General features: G+C 43.2%; 1 protein-coding gene across 1 annotated transcript; it reads left to right on the top strand.

The window, feature by feature from the left end:
- Positions 1-3,524: 3,524 nt before the first annotated feature.
- LOC139367112 (annexin A13-like) lies at positions 3,525-12,095 on the top strand. The gene is made up of 11 exons (XM_071105163.1): positions 3,525-3,663; positions 4,676-4,751; positions 4,939-5,033; positions 5,611-5,781; positions 5,901-5,934; positions 7,221-7,300; positions 7,635-7,703; positions 7,789-7,890; positions 8,111-8,186; positions 8,454-8,566; positions 10,414-12,095. The coding sequence occupies exons 1-11, from the start codon at positions 3,541-3,543 to the stop codon at positions 10,531-10,533; spliced, it is 1,059 nt and encodes a 352-aa protein (XP_070961264.1). The 5' UTR covers positions 3,525-3,540; the 3' UTR covers positions 10,534-12,095.
- The last annotated feature ends 1,913 nt before the right edge of the window (positions 12,096-14,008 follow it).

The following is a 14,008-nucleotide window of genomic DNA, read 5'->3' as shown; positions in this document are numbered from 1 at the left end:
ACCTCCCTCTGCAACTGGATCCTGGACTTCCTGACAGGCCGCCTCCAGGTGGTGAGGGTAGGTAGCAACACATCTGCCACGCTGATCCTCAACACTGGAGCTCCCCAGGGGTGCGTGCTCAGTCCCCTCCTGTACTCCCTGTTCACCTACGACTGCATGGCCCAGCACGACTCCAACACCATCATTAAGTTTGCTGACGACACAACAGTGGTAGGCCTGATCACCGACACCGACAGCCTATAGGGAGGAGGTCAGAGACCTGGCCGGATGGTGCCAGAATAACAACCTATCCCTCAATGTAACCAAGACTAAGGAGATGATTGTGGACTACAGGAAAAGGAGCACCGAGCACGTCCCCATTCTCATCGACGGGGCTGTAGTGGAGCAGGTTGAGAGCTTCAAATTCCTTGGTGTCCACATCAACAACAAACTAGATTAGTCCAAACACACCAAGACAGTCATGAAGAGGGCACGACAAAGCCTATTCCCCCTCAGGAAACTAAAAAGATTTGGCATGGGTCCTGAGTTCCTCAAAGGGTTCTACAGCTGCAACATCGAGAGCATCCTGACCGGTTGCATCACTGCCTGGTACGGCAATTGCTCGTTCTCCAACCGCAAGGCACTTCAGAGGGTAGTGCGTACGGCCCAGTACATCACTGCGGCGAAGCTGCCTGCCATCCAGGACTTCTACACCAGGCGGTGTCAGAGGAAGGCCCTACAAATTGTCAAAGACCCCATCCACCCCAGTCATAGACTGTTCTCTTTACTACAGCATGGCAAGCGGTACTGGAGTGCCACGTCTAGGACAAAAAGGCTTCTCAGCTGTTTTTACCCCCAAGCCATAAGACTCCTGAACAGGTAACCAATGGTTACCCAGACTATTTGCATTGTGTGCCCCCCTCCCCCCAACCCATCTTTTACGCTGCTGCTACTCTCTGTTTATCTTATATGCTTAGTCACTTTAACTATACATTCATGTACAAACTACCTAAATTGGCCCGACCAACCAGTGCTCCCGCACATTGGCTAACCGGGCTATCTGAGGAAAGCATGGCCAGCCGTAGAGAAATGCTTATTGACATTTTCGATTATCATGGATTTATCGGTAGTGACCGTGTTACCTAGCCTCAGAGTAGTGGGCAGCTGGGGGGAGGTGCTCTTGTTCTCCATGGACTTTACAGTGTCCCAAAACTTTTTGGAGTTAGAGCTACAGGATGCAAATTTATGTTTGAAAAAGCTAACCTTTGCTTTCCTGACTGACTGTGTGTATTGGTTCCTGACTTCCCTGAACAGTTGCATATCGCGGGTGTGTGAGATTGAGGGCATCTAGCTTAGCTTGTAGGACTGCCGGGGTGTTAAGCATATCCCAGTTTAGGTCACCAACAGAACGAACTCTGAAGATAAATGAGGGGCAATCAATTCACATATGGTGTCCAGGACACAGCTGGGAGCTGAGGGGGGTCTATAACAGGCGGCAATGGTGAGAGACTTATTCTGGATAGATTCATTTTTAAAATTAGAAGCTCGAACTGTTTGGGCATAGACCTGGAAAGTATGCCAGAACTTTGCAAGCTGTCTCTGCAGTATATTGCAACTCCTCACCCTTTGGCAGTTCTATCTTGACAGAAAATGTTGTAGTTGGGTATGGAAATCTCAGAATTTTTGGTGGCCTTCCTGAACCAGGATTCAGACACGGCATGGACATCAGGGTTGGCGGAGTGTGCTAAAGCAGTGAGTAAAACAAATTTAGGGAGGAGGCTTCTGATGTTAAAATGCATGAAACCAAGGCTTTTTCGATTACAGAAGTCAACAAATGAGAATGCCTGGGAACACGCAGGGCCTGGGTTAACCTCCACATCACCCAAGGAACAGAGGAGGAGTAAGATGAGGGTACGGCTAAAGGCTATCAAAACTTGTTGTCTAGTGCATTGGGAACAGAGAGTAAAAGGAGCAGATTTCTGGGCGTGGTAGAATAGATTCAGGGCAGAATCTGCAGACAGGGGTGTGGGTACAGTGGAGGTAAGCCCAGGCGCTGAGTGATGATAAGAGAGGTTGCATCTCTGGATGTGCTGGTTATACTGGGTGAGGTCCCCGCATGTGTGGGGAGTGGGACAAAGTTGTTGAGTGGGACTAGGGGCTCCACTGTAAACTAAAACAATGATAACTATCTTAAACAACAGTATACAAGGGATATTGACATTTGAGAGAGACACAAAGCTAGGCATAAAGCAATCACAGGTGTTAATTGGGAGAGCTAGCTAAGACAACGGGTAAGACAACAACAGCTAATCAACTAAGACAACAACAGGTAAAATGGTGATGAATGGGCTACACACAGGGCCTGAGTTCGGGGCTAGGGCCGACAGATAAAGAAATAAACCAAATGGAGTACTGTGATAAACGAACAGTCCAGCAGGCATCAGCTATGTAGCTAAGTGATCATATGGTACAGTGAACAGCAATAGATGGGAGCAGGGAAGCCGCGGCGTAGTCGTTACTACGCTAGCACACGGGAGACACAGCTTTTAAAGTTAGCAGGCGGGGTTAAGTAGAAACAACTACAATGTTGACATAATATGCAACTATAGGTATTTTATCTGTATAAATTATAGCTGATTGACCATTATCTAATACATATTCAATGTATGTTCTAATGCCTTATTGTCATCTGCAAACTTCCTGTAAGGGTAAATAATTAAGGTAAAGTTGATAACATTGAATAGGTTGTTCCTGTTGGTGCTGTCAGGTTGGCTTGCACATTAAAATCCAAGAGGATGAGTCACTCTCTAATTGCACTGTTCTGTGGCATTGGGATATTTAATTGTCCCAAGGTTTTTTAGGCCAACTGGGTATAATTTCAGTGGGGACAGGATTATTTTCCTTCAGTGGGTGGCTAATTAACATAGAGACAATTCTAAAGTGCAGGGAAGAAGCTGTGATTAAACTGTAAGCTACCAGGTTTGTAATTTCAATGAACAGCAGCCTGCCTCATCAACAGGAGAGGTGGCTGTGAAAAGGTGTCTAGTTGTCACTGTGATACCCTGGACATAAATCCTGATTTTACTGTTCTATTCGGTAATGTGGGTGGACAGTGGGCACGCACAGACATCAATAATGTCAGCTGGTTGAATTTGATTCAATCGGCATTTTCTTTGGAATGTTTTAGCAGGTCTAGCGCCAATTCGATTTGCGTTCATAGCTCTTAGGCTACTTGATTTACTTGGGTATATTTTTAGTAATTATTGATAAATCCATATTTACTAGTATAGACAATTTGAGCACAAAGTTCATATCTTTATTATTCTGAGTAGCATATGTATCAATGTAGTCTTTTGGAATCATCTTTGAGTATAACATAGTTTGGAGAATAATAATCTGTTTAATAATATCCCCATAGTAATCGTAAATGTAGTTTTGTGTTCATAACATTTCAAATTTAAGGATGACGATCTTAGATGTTCGCCTTTCGAGTCGCTATCTCCGACGTAAGTAAATAGTTAACTGAAGGAGGTGCTTTCAATTCCGTTATATTTCTGCGCGATGACGTTGCACATTCGTTTTACTCGCCAGTCCTTCCACAACTACGGTAAAGAATCCGACTATCGTCAGCAGCCCAAGACTCACAACAGCGAGACAAACCTTTCGAAAATGGGCAACTGTCAAGTGAGTACCATGCTTATTTTTTTTACGCACCAAACGTAGGCCTATGCGCATGCTGAAATTGCGGCTAAAAATGCGAATGAAATGTTAAAATTTAGGCCCTACTCTATGGTCAGAAAAAACATCTCGAAGATGTGGAGAAAAAACGTAGTAAAATAAGGCATATCTATTGAAAAGTATAGGCCTATAAAATAAGTTGAATACATTTTTACAATTGTTGTGTAAATGTTTAATTGTAAGGGATGTGGACATCATCAAAACGATTATCCAAATGACATTCCACACTAATCTCAAATACAAATCTCGCGTAATTTGGTCAACTGCTTGCAGAATGTGGCCACGGGAGATTTACACACTACCACAATTGAATGCGGGGTTATGGATCACTTTCTGAGGTTGATTTTAAAATGTAAAAAAATCCACATAGCCCTTGAAATGTCACACATGCGACTCATGTGACAGTGAGGCAGGGGAAACGCAGAGGAAATCGCCACTGCGGAATTCGTCACAATCCCGTTAGATTAATGTTGACCTAAACAATGAGTGAATCCGAGTGGAAGGCTATGGGTGGGATTAGGGCGGTGAGTGTGTTTCCATTGTCCTCTCAATTTCGCCTATGGGGCGCTACGCCCTCCTACTTTGTTTGGTTAAAACACGGCAGCGGCCAAATTCCTGAGCCAGTGCATTTCTTGCCATTGCGTTCTCCCCCTCCCATGTCATGTTACATTCTAATAGGTTTACGGCAGTTTTATTACATATGTGAACAATTGATTCAAAACTTTCATAAAGCTTTTCAGATGTCCAATCTTTTGTTGATTTGAGGGGTGGCAGACATGATGGCTCCTATGAAGAACTAAGCTAAGGGAAAGCAGAAATTACAATAGATTAGGCCTACTAAGTGTGTGTTTAAAAAACAACAACAACACAACATTGAGATACAATAGTGGTGGTTGTGTTGATATTAGCATTTTATTGTCTTGTTTATGTCATAACAAAAACAATTGGTTAATTTCAGCCCACTATCGTGCCATATGAGGAGTTTGATGTTATGGCTGATATAAAGGCCATACGCAAAGCCTGTAAAGGCTTGGGTAAGTTGCGATCTTTTTAGTTAATTTATAATTATTGCATTCCAGGGATGCTTCTACTCCGTGAGTGAGAGATTGACAGACCGTTCCAAACAATGTGTGTTTACTTATAAGTAACATATCTGTGCAAATGCTTTTTAAAGGTACAGTGTGGCACCAGTTTATTTATTGATTGTGTCCTGTTGTGCAGGCACTGATGAACAAGCCATCATTGACATACTGGCTAACCGCTGTGCAGCCCAGCGGATGGAAATTAAACAAGCCTATTTTGATAAATATGACGATGTGAGTATCAAACACATTTTTATTAAAAGTAGAAGAATCTGACCATTGCACCGGTTCCAATCCAAGTGCCAATGCCGTTGACAAACTCCAGGCGGTGCTATGGTCAGATGACATGAAAATAGAGGTCTTTGGTCACACATACCAGTCGTGGGTTTGGTGTCGAAAAAGCGATGCATGTGCAGAAAAGAGCCTCCTACCTACTGTAAAATATGGTGGTGGATCTCTGATGTTATGAGGCTACTTTGCTTCCACATTTTGAAGTACAAGGACATTTTAGCCCAAAACCTGGTCGCCTCTACCAGGAGGCTGAAACTTTGCTGCAAGTGGATCTTCCAGCAAGACAACCACCCCAACCACACATCAAAATCCACAAAGAAATTGTTAATTGACCACAAAATCAACATTTTGCCTTGTTCTTGGACTTGAACCCCACTGAAAACGTGTGGTTTGAATTGAAGAGGGCAGTCCATAAACACAGATGAAGGATATCAAGGATCTGGAAAGATTCTGTATGAAAGAATGATCAGAGACCGCCCCCACACCCATCTCTCTCTCTTTCTCTCTTTCTCTGGAGAAGGAGTTGGTGGATGTGCTGAAGAGTGAGCTGGGGGGGAACTTTGAGAATGCCGTCCTGGCCATGCTGGACCCTCCAGTCGTCTATGCAGTGAAGGAGCTCAGAAGGGCCATGAAGGGAGCAGGCACTGATGAGGATACTCTGGTGGAGATTCTGTGCACTGCCACAAACGCTGTATGTTTTCTGTTTCATTCTGAATAGAATCCTATAAGTCATGGGAAATAGAAAATGCTGTTCAAGATTTAAAAACATAACGGTCTGCTTAAGATTTATTTTTCGCTCTTTCCCAACAGGATATTCACATGTTCAAAGAATGCTACTTTCAGGGTAAGTATCAATTTCATCCTCACGCTGCACCTTAAAGCTGGCATCCTTATTAATGGTGAAACAGCCACATCCAGCCAGTACCAATGCTACCCCTCACTCAATCAAGTTGTCTTTTTACATAATTATTTCTAACAGAATACTTACCAGGGTTGTGAACGCAGGAGGACACTCATTGGGCTCCAGTTAATAGTTGGCATAACTTGAGAGACCATAAGGCTTTGTAGCATACAGGTCACATGATCAAAATCTAGAACAGTGACTAAAGTTCTAAAGCAGGCGGTACCTGCTGTACTAGGCGGTGATACAGCCTGACAGGGTGCTCTCAATGCTGCGTCTGTAGACGTTTGTGAGGCCAAGCTGTCCGTGTGAATGGACCCTTTTAGGTTGCCAGTGGCGTGCACACCGAGGAACTTGAAGCTTTTGAACCTCTACTGTGGCCACGTCTACGTAGATGGGGGCGTGCTCTCACTTTTGTCTCCAGTAGTCCACGATCAGCTCCTTCGTTTTTGTTGACGATGAGGGAGAGGTCATTCTCCTGGCACCACTCCGGTTAGGACTCTCCCCTCCTCCCTGTAGGCTGTCTCTTCATTGTTGGTAATCAGGCCTACCACTGTTGTGTTGTCAGCAAATCTTGATGATTGAGTTTGAGACGTGCGTAGCCACACATTCATGGGAGTACAGGAGTGGGCTGAGCACGAACCCGTGTGGGATCCCCGTGTTGAGGATCAGCGTGGCAGAGGTGTTGTTGCTTACCTTAACCACTTTGGGTCGGCCCGTCAGAAAGTCCAGAACCTAGTTGCATAGGGAGGGTTTCAGTCCCAGGGTACCTAGCTTAGTGATGAGCTTTGAGGGCACTATGGTGTTGGAGGCTGAGCCGTAGTCCATAAACAGCATTCGCAAACTCTGCCATCTAGCCAGGTTTTTGGGTTTGGATACATTCTAACTGAATCATCCATCCTGTTGTTTTCTGTGCTGCTGATTCACTTTTGTTAGGGTTGTGATTTAAAAATATATATAAATAAATAAGAAAACACACCTTACTTTTTTTTTATAACACCCATAATAACAAGATATGTTTTTTTTTACCACAATCCTGAATCAGAAGTTAATCAGCAGTACAGAAAACCACAACAGGTTGGGAAGAATCTTAACAGAATGACACCCGCTTTCCACAATGGCTCAAATAGAATGACATCAGCAGTTATATAAATAACAAGGGAACTCCCATTCCTCTGCCCTTAATCTCATATTATCTCTGTCTGTCTGTCTGTCTGTGACTTCTCTAGTGCATGAACGGGACCTGGAATCAGATGTCGAAGGGGACACTAGTGGAGATGTGAGAAACCTGCTCACTGCTCTTTTACAGGTAAGTGGCCCCATGGTTTCACTCTTGGATTCTTGCCATGTAACACAATTAGATTTCTTTGGACTGAAATCGAGCTCCCTCTGCCTGACCTCTCTCTTAACCCTAAGTCTCTCTCCCTCGGTCTCTCTCTCGCTCTTTCTCTCACACACACACACACACACACACACACACACACACACACACACACACACACACACACACACACATTGGCTGTCTGCCTGCTTTTCCAATGTCCTTTCATTAGTAAAATGGAGGCCAGATACAATATCCTGAGCCAGACAGAAAGGCTACATTTCATCTCACCACAGAAGTCAGTGAAAGCTTTCTGTTCTAGGGCACCAGAGATGAGACTTACGATGTGGATGAGGGTCTGGCTGAAGCAGATGCCACCGCCCTGTTTGAGGTATGGCATGGAGAAGTGCATTCAAGAAACCACAATATCAAGAAGTGGATTTACCTGTTTCATTTAAATCATATTTACTATTTAGGCTGGTGAGGGATGTTTTGGGACGGATGAATCCACTTTCAGCTTCGTCCTGGCCAACCGAAACTACCTTCAGCTACAGGCCACCTTCAAGGTGTATGAGCAGGTGGGTCTGCTATTAGCAGCCTATGTCTGTTCACACAAGCTGAAACGAGTGCCTTGAATATTTATAGATATAAATAATAATAAATGGTTATACTTCAATGTATTTTATTTAGAACCTGTGGTAAGTCTATTTAATTGGAAGCACATCGGGCTCCTTTTGCTGTAGCTATCCTCTGTACCAGTGTTTATGCTTATATTCATTCCCTCCCTGCTTTCCCCAGCTCTCTGGAACTGAAATTCTGGATGCCATTGATAATGAGGTCTCTGGGACACTGAAGGACTGTTACATCACACTTGGTATGTATACAAGTTGGCGTATGTGTGTTTGTGTGTGGGTGCAGAGATCTGAGGCCAGAGACACCGAAGGGATGCATGTGACTTGAGTAAAGTGGGTATTACTCAGTATTTAGTTGGTTGTGTGGGTGGCTATTCAGAATTTCCTTTAGCTAGCCTGCGTTTGTTCAAAATGTCAAATGGTGTTTTACAATACAGGCCTATAAACCAGTAACGAATTAGAAGTAACTGACAGTATATTTGAATGCCTTTCTGATTTTCTATTTTCAGTGAGGGTTGCTAAAAACCCTCAGCTGTATTTCGCCCGGCGACTGAATGAAGCCATGAAAGGAGCAGGCACTGATGAGGACACCCTCATCCGCATCCTTGTATGCCGCTCTGAGGTACGGTAACCTATGGATCCAAACTCTCTGACAGAAGCTTAGCATGGTTCTTGGGTCTATCAGACACCAAATCATTTGTGACCACTGACTACATTGTGATTGCATGCATTTAAGGGATTTTTGAATAGTTTCTGTTATGGACATGTGATCATTTCTCCATAGCACATTTATAAAACCGGGGGAGGCTATGCTATCAAGCAAGGCTATACTAACTTTGTGGACTACCATGGCAACACTTGAAGGCATTATAAACTCAGCAAAAAAAGAAACGTCCTCTCACTGTCAACTGCGTTTATTTTCTGCAAACTAACATATGTAAATATTTGTATGAACATAACAAGATTCTGAGACACAAACTGAACAAGTTCCACAGACATGTGACTAACAGAAATGGGTCCCTGAACAGAGGGGGGGGGGGTCAAAATCAAAAGTAACAGTCAGTATTTGGTGTGGCCACCAGCTGCATTAAGTACAGCAGTGCATCTCCTCCTCATGGACTGCACCAGATTTGCCAGTTCTTGCTGTGAGATGTTACCCCACTCTTCCACTAAGGCACATGCAAGTTCCCAGACATTTCTGGGGGGAATGGCCCTAGCCCTCACCCTCCGATCCAACACTTCCCAGACATGCTCAGTGGGATTGAGATCCGGGCTCTTCGCTGGCCATGGCAGAACACTGACATTCCTGTCTTGCAGGAAATCACGCACAGCACGAGCAGTATGGCTGGTGGCTTTGTCATGCTGGAGGGTCATGTCAGGATTAGCCTGCAGGAAGGGTACCACAATCGGAAGGAGGATGTCTTCCCTGTAACGCACAGCATTGAGGTTGCCTGCAATGACAACAAGCTCAGTCCGATGATGTTGTGACACACCACCCCAGACCATGACGGACCCTCCACCTCCAAATCGATCCCGCTCCAGAGTATAGGCCTCTGTGTAACGCTCATTCCTTTGACGATAAACGCAAATCCGACCATCACACTAGGTGAGACACAACCGTGACTCGTTAGAGAAGAGCACTTTTTTCCAGGCCTGTCCGGTCCGACGACGGTGGGTTTGTGCCCATAGGCGACGTTGATGCCGGTGTTGTCTGGTGAGGACCTGCCTTACAACAGGCATACAAGCCCTCAGTCCAGCCTCTCTCAGCCTATTGCGGACAGTCTGAGCACTGATGGAGGGATTGTGCGTTCCTGGTGTAACTCAGGTAGTTGTTGTTACCATCCTGTACCTGTCCCGCAGGTGTGATGTTCGAATGTACTGATCCTGTGCAGGTGTTGTTACACATGGTCTGCCACTGCGAGGACGATCAGCTGTCCGTCCTGTCTCCCTGTAGCGCTGTCTTAGGCATCTCACAGTACGGACATTTCAATGTATTGCCATGGCCACATCTGCAGTCCTCATGCCTCCTTGCAGCATGCCTAAGGCACATTCACCCAGATGAGCAGGGACCCTGGGCATCTTTTTTTTTGTGTTTTTCAGAGTCCGTAGAAAGACTTCTTTAGTGTCCTAAGTTTTCATAACTGTGACCTTAATTGCCTACCGTCTGTAAGCTGTTAGTGTCTTAATGACCGTTCCACAGATGCATGTTCATTAATTGTTTTTCATTGAACAAGCATGGGTAAGTGTTTAAACTCTCTTTAAAATGAAGATCTGTGAAGTTATTTAGATTTTTAGGAATTATCTTTGAAAGACAGCGTCCTGAAAAAGGGACGTTTATTTTTTTGCTGAGTTTACATGGCTCAGGGAATTGTGTAATCATATAAGAAAATGCCCCTTTTAGACTACTTGACTTGGAATCTAAAAGCAGACAAATGTCAGCTAAAGAGGTATGTGTATTCTGTTCAACAGTACGACCTGGAGACCATTAAAGACATGTACCTGGAGAAGTATGACATGTCCCTGAAGGATGCCATCAAATCTGAGTGTGGTGGAGACTTCAAACGTCTCCTGCTGGCTATCTGCCATTGAGAGAGCGGCGAGAGAGCAGAGTGCCTGAAAGGGACCGAGGGTGCTGCTGCTCACTCCTGGACAAACTAACGCTACTTACAATCGGTCCTACTGTCCTCAAACATGCGACATTCTCGGATAGGGCAGGGGGTGGAACTGCAGATAGCTCAAATCCAGCTGGTTCTGTTCTCCTGATTTGGCATTGATGTCTAGGTTCCCTGCAAAAGTGTTATCAATATGTGGCTACCATATTTGATCTACCTATCTAAAGGCAGTTGGATGCTCATAACATACCATGTGGTGTGATTGGTTTTGATCAAGAGGAGTGCTAGGACTAGAGACTTACCTTAGACCAGCGCTCCACATTACCAGTGAAACTTAGTAGCCCTAGTCCTTGAAATTCTGTTTACTATGTACAGTTGTGTGACTAGATCTCAAATTCCTAAATTCTCTTTTCTGCAGTTAAATTGAAGTTCAGTAGGATCAGGTGGTTCAGTGCTTGGTAGGAAGGTCAGTCTGCACACAAGGGCATTTGTAGGAACTGGGACAGGGTGTTGCTGGAAGATTATGGTTATGCATTGTATTGGACGTATCTGTCTTATACAGATGAGACCTATTCCATTGAGCAGTGATCATATTTTTGAGCTTGCATTTAAAATGATCAGCAAACATTTTGTCCATGCTTAGTGAGACACCAATTTGGATTTGATCTATCCAGTGCCAGTACCTTCCACCCCCAACCTCCATCTTCAGTATTAACAAGTGTTTATAAACTGTTAGCTAGCTAGTTATGTGCAATCTGTCCATCTACCTTGAAGTTATAACTTAAATGAAGGAGAAATGAAAGTGTCCTTAAGAAGCAATGGTATTTTATATGACATGAATCAATGCATATATAATATTGATATTATTTTAAAATAATCAACACTACCACTCCAAAGATAAGTACATTGTAATTCTACTGTCTGATTAATCTTCACGGTGTTAGTCAAAAACAGTTATTTCATTTAAAAAACTGACTATGCATTGACTTCATGCTTCAATATGTTGCAAGGGAAACTGCTGTGACAAATCTTCAAACACCTCATAAAATGTTTGTATTGCAAGACTAACACTAAAACTATTAACTGCATTAAAACTGCAGTATTATATATCATTCAAATGTGTTTAAAGATTTACTGTATACACAAGAAGGTATTTGAAAAGGTCTCGGAAGGTATTTGAGAAAAGATTTAGACTTGTACCTATGAAGTATCTAAATTCTTTGAATAGCATGGTCTAAAATGTTACGACCACTGTCACTTGTGTCCCATAATGGCAGCCGTATTTTTAACATATTCCTATATTAGGAATTAGGTCATATTAGAAAGTCCTGTAATCTCAGCTGCATAACTTGAGATATTTGTAACATTTTATAATGCTGGCTAGGCTACTATGAATTCCATGCAAGAGAGGATAATGTCAACAGGTTTCAGACCGTGCACACCTGCCCTTATGAAAAGATATGGAATAGGGACCAATATTTGCCTCTGTATCAGCAAAATAATACATGCAAATTACAGAATAAAATTGATCTAAAATTATTTTTGTGTTTTTTTTTGTGAACATGGGTCTGTTTATGGAATCATATTTTACTGTACCTATTCAATATGTTTATTGGCCTAGATATAGGGATACATAAATATCATTAGTGTAAAAGGGGAGATGTTACAATCACAGCAAAGTGCTCATGTTTCAAAGTTGATGCGATTTATAGACTGTACAGGGAAGACAACCTTAATATTCAACCTCCTGTCCTTAGAATACAGTTTGTTTCATGCTCTCTGTGTAGAGTCTTTGGTCGTGTTCCCCTCCTTAGATGTTACATGCATCAACCAATGGTTACATGCCACCTCATCGACTGTTCTGTCAGAGACCAGATTGCTATATTGTGGGTTGTGTTCCTCTGCTCAGAGCAATGACTGTATATGAATGGACAAAGCCATTGATCACGTGAAACCATTCATTCCTATGTGAAGATTGAAAAGCGCATTGAAGCCAAATGAAGTCAGTTAAGATAGCGTTTCATGGAGACATAAAATGCTCAGTTTAAGATATTCTAGGAAGTGACGTTGCAGGCAAGCTCAGTGCTGCCCCCTCTCATTCAGTAACTCAAATTGAAGGCTGAATTGGGTACTGCAAACTGCAATTTGCAACTACATTATGCATATCTATTCTTCTGGGTGCGATTTTAATATAATCGGTTTAAGGACATACATCTTGTGTATTAGAAGTAATTATTGTTACCATGATTTTCTTCAACTTTGTATTTATTTATGCGAAGACTGACCACAAAGATTGCCATTTTTCCATTCTCTATAATGGGGATCCTGTTTTCTGCTAACAGTGCCTGGAGTATCGCGGTCAGCCTTGATCTTCCGGGGCTTCATCAATGAGAGGGGGCAGTCGTTCTCCCCTGAGAGCAATTACCATGAAAGTCCTGGACCAGATATAATGACGAGATATCTATGTCTCCGCCCTAACAATGGGATTCGTTGTCCACAGAGCGTAACGGCGGGCTGTCAAGCTCCTGCCTACTCATCTATTTGAATACATTTTTGAATATTCTATGTGTGTTGACGTCAACCACCTGTACTCAATGAAGAGTGAGATGCTATGCTATACTCATGAATATGCATAGGCAGTCTCGAATTTCAACAGGGACAACCCCAATATAAAGTGTTTTTCTCAATGTTGCGGGGTCACGTGCATCACACTTATATCAGTAAACTCAAAACAACATTAAGAAACTTATATTAGATCAAATGAGCCTCACGTATCAAAATATAAATTCATTTTTATCTTGACTAAATTTGACACTCGCTAGTTTCCCCCCATACAAAACGTCTCACTTGCTTAATAATTAATGATCTGCTTAACGTGGACAGATTTTGGGCGGAGTAAACGCTCATGCTTCGCCTCTTCCTCTCTGTCTGGGCTTAGAGCAGGGGTGTCAAACTAATTCCATGGAGGGCCTAGTGTCTGCTGGGTTGCCTTTTTTCCTTTCAATTAAGATCTAGACAATCAGGTGAGGGGAGTTCCTTACTAATTAGTGACCTTAATTTATCAATCAAGTACACAGTAGGATCAAAAACCAGGCGACATTCAGCCTTCTGTGGAATTAGTTTTGACACATGTGGCTTATAGTTTTACCAAAGATAAGTTTAGAAACTCTGTGGTTTTAGCCAGAGACAGAAGAGGAAGTGAGACAGCCCACACGCTGTTTTTTCTGGTTCAATGAAAGTCAATTAACTAAATCATATTTCACTTAGGGCCCCCAAAAGGCTAGGGCTAGCTCTGTCTACATGTGTGGGTAGGTAGACCTGTGAGCCACTGCAACCCCCATCAATGTTGCACATCCCTAAACTAAGTAAACCAGACCCAGCTGCTATTTCATTGGTGTCTATGGGAGACACACCCAGTTAAGTAGACCGGATCTCACACATTTATTTCAATT

This window comes from Oncorhynchus clarkii, chromosome 15, assembly GCF_045791955.1.
Source record: "Oncorhynchus clarkii lewisi isolate Uvic-CL-2024 chromosome 15, UVic_Ocla_1.0, whole genome shotgun sequence".
NCBI lineage: Eukaryota > Metazoa > Chordata > Actinopteri > Salmoniformes > Salmonidae > Oncorhynchus > Oncorhynchus clarkii.
Note: the sequence above shows the minus strand (reverse complement) of the source record. Positions and strands in the feature narration are given on the sequence as shown.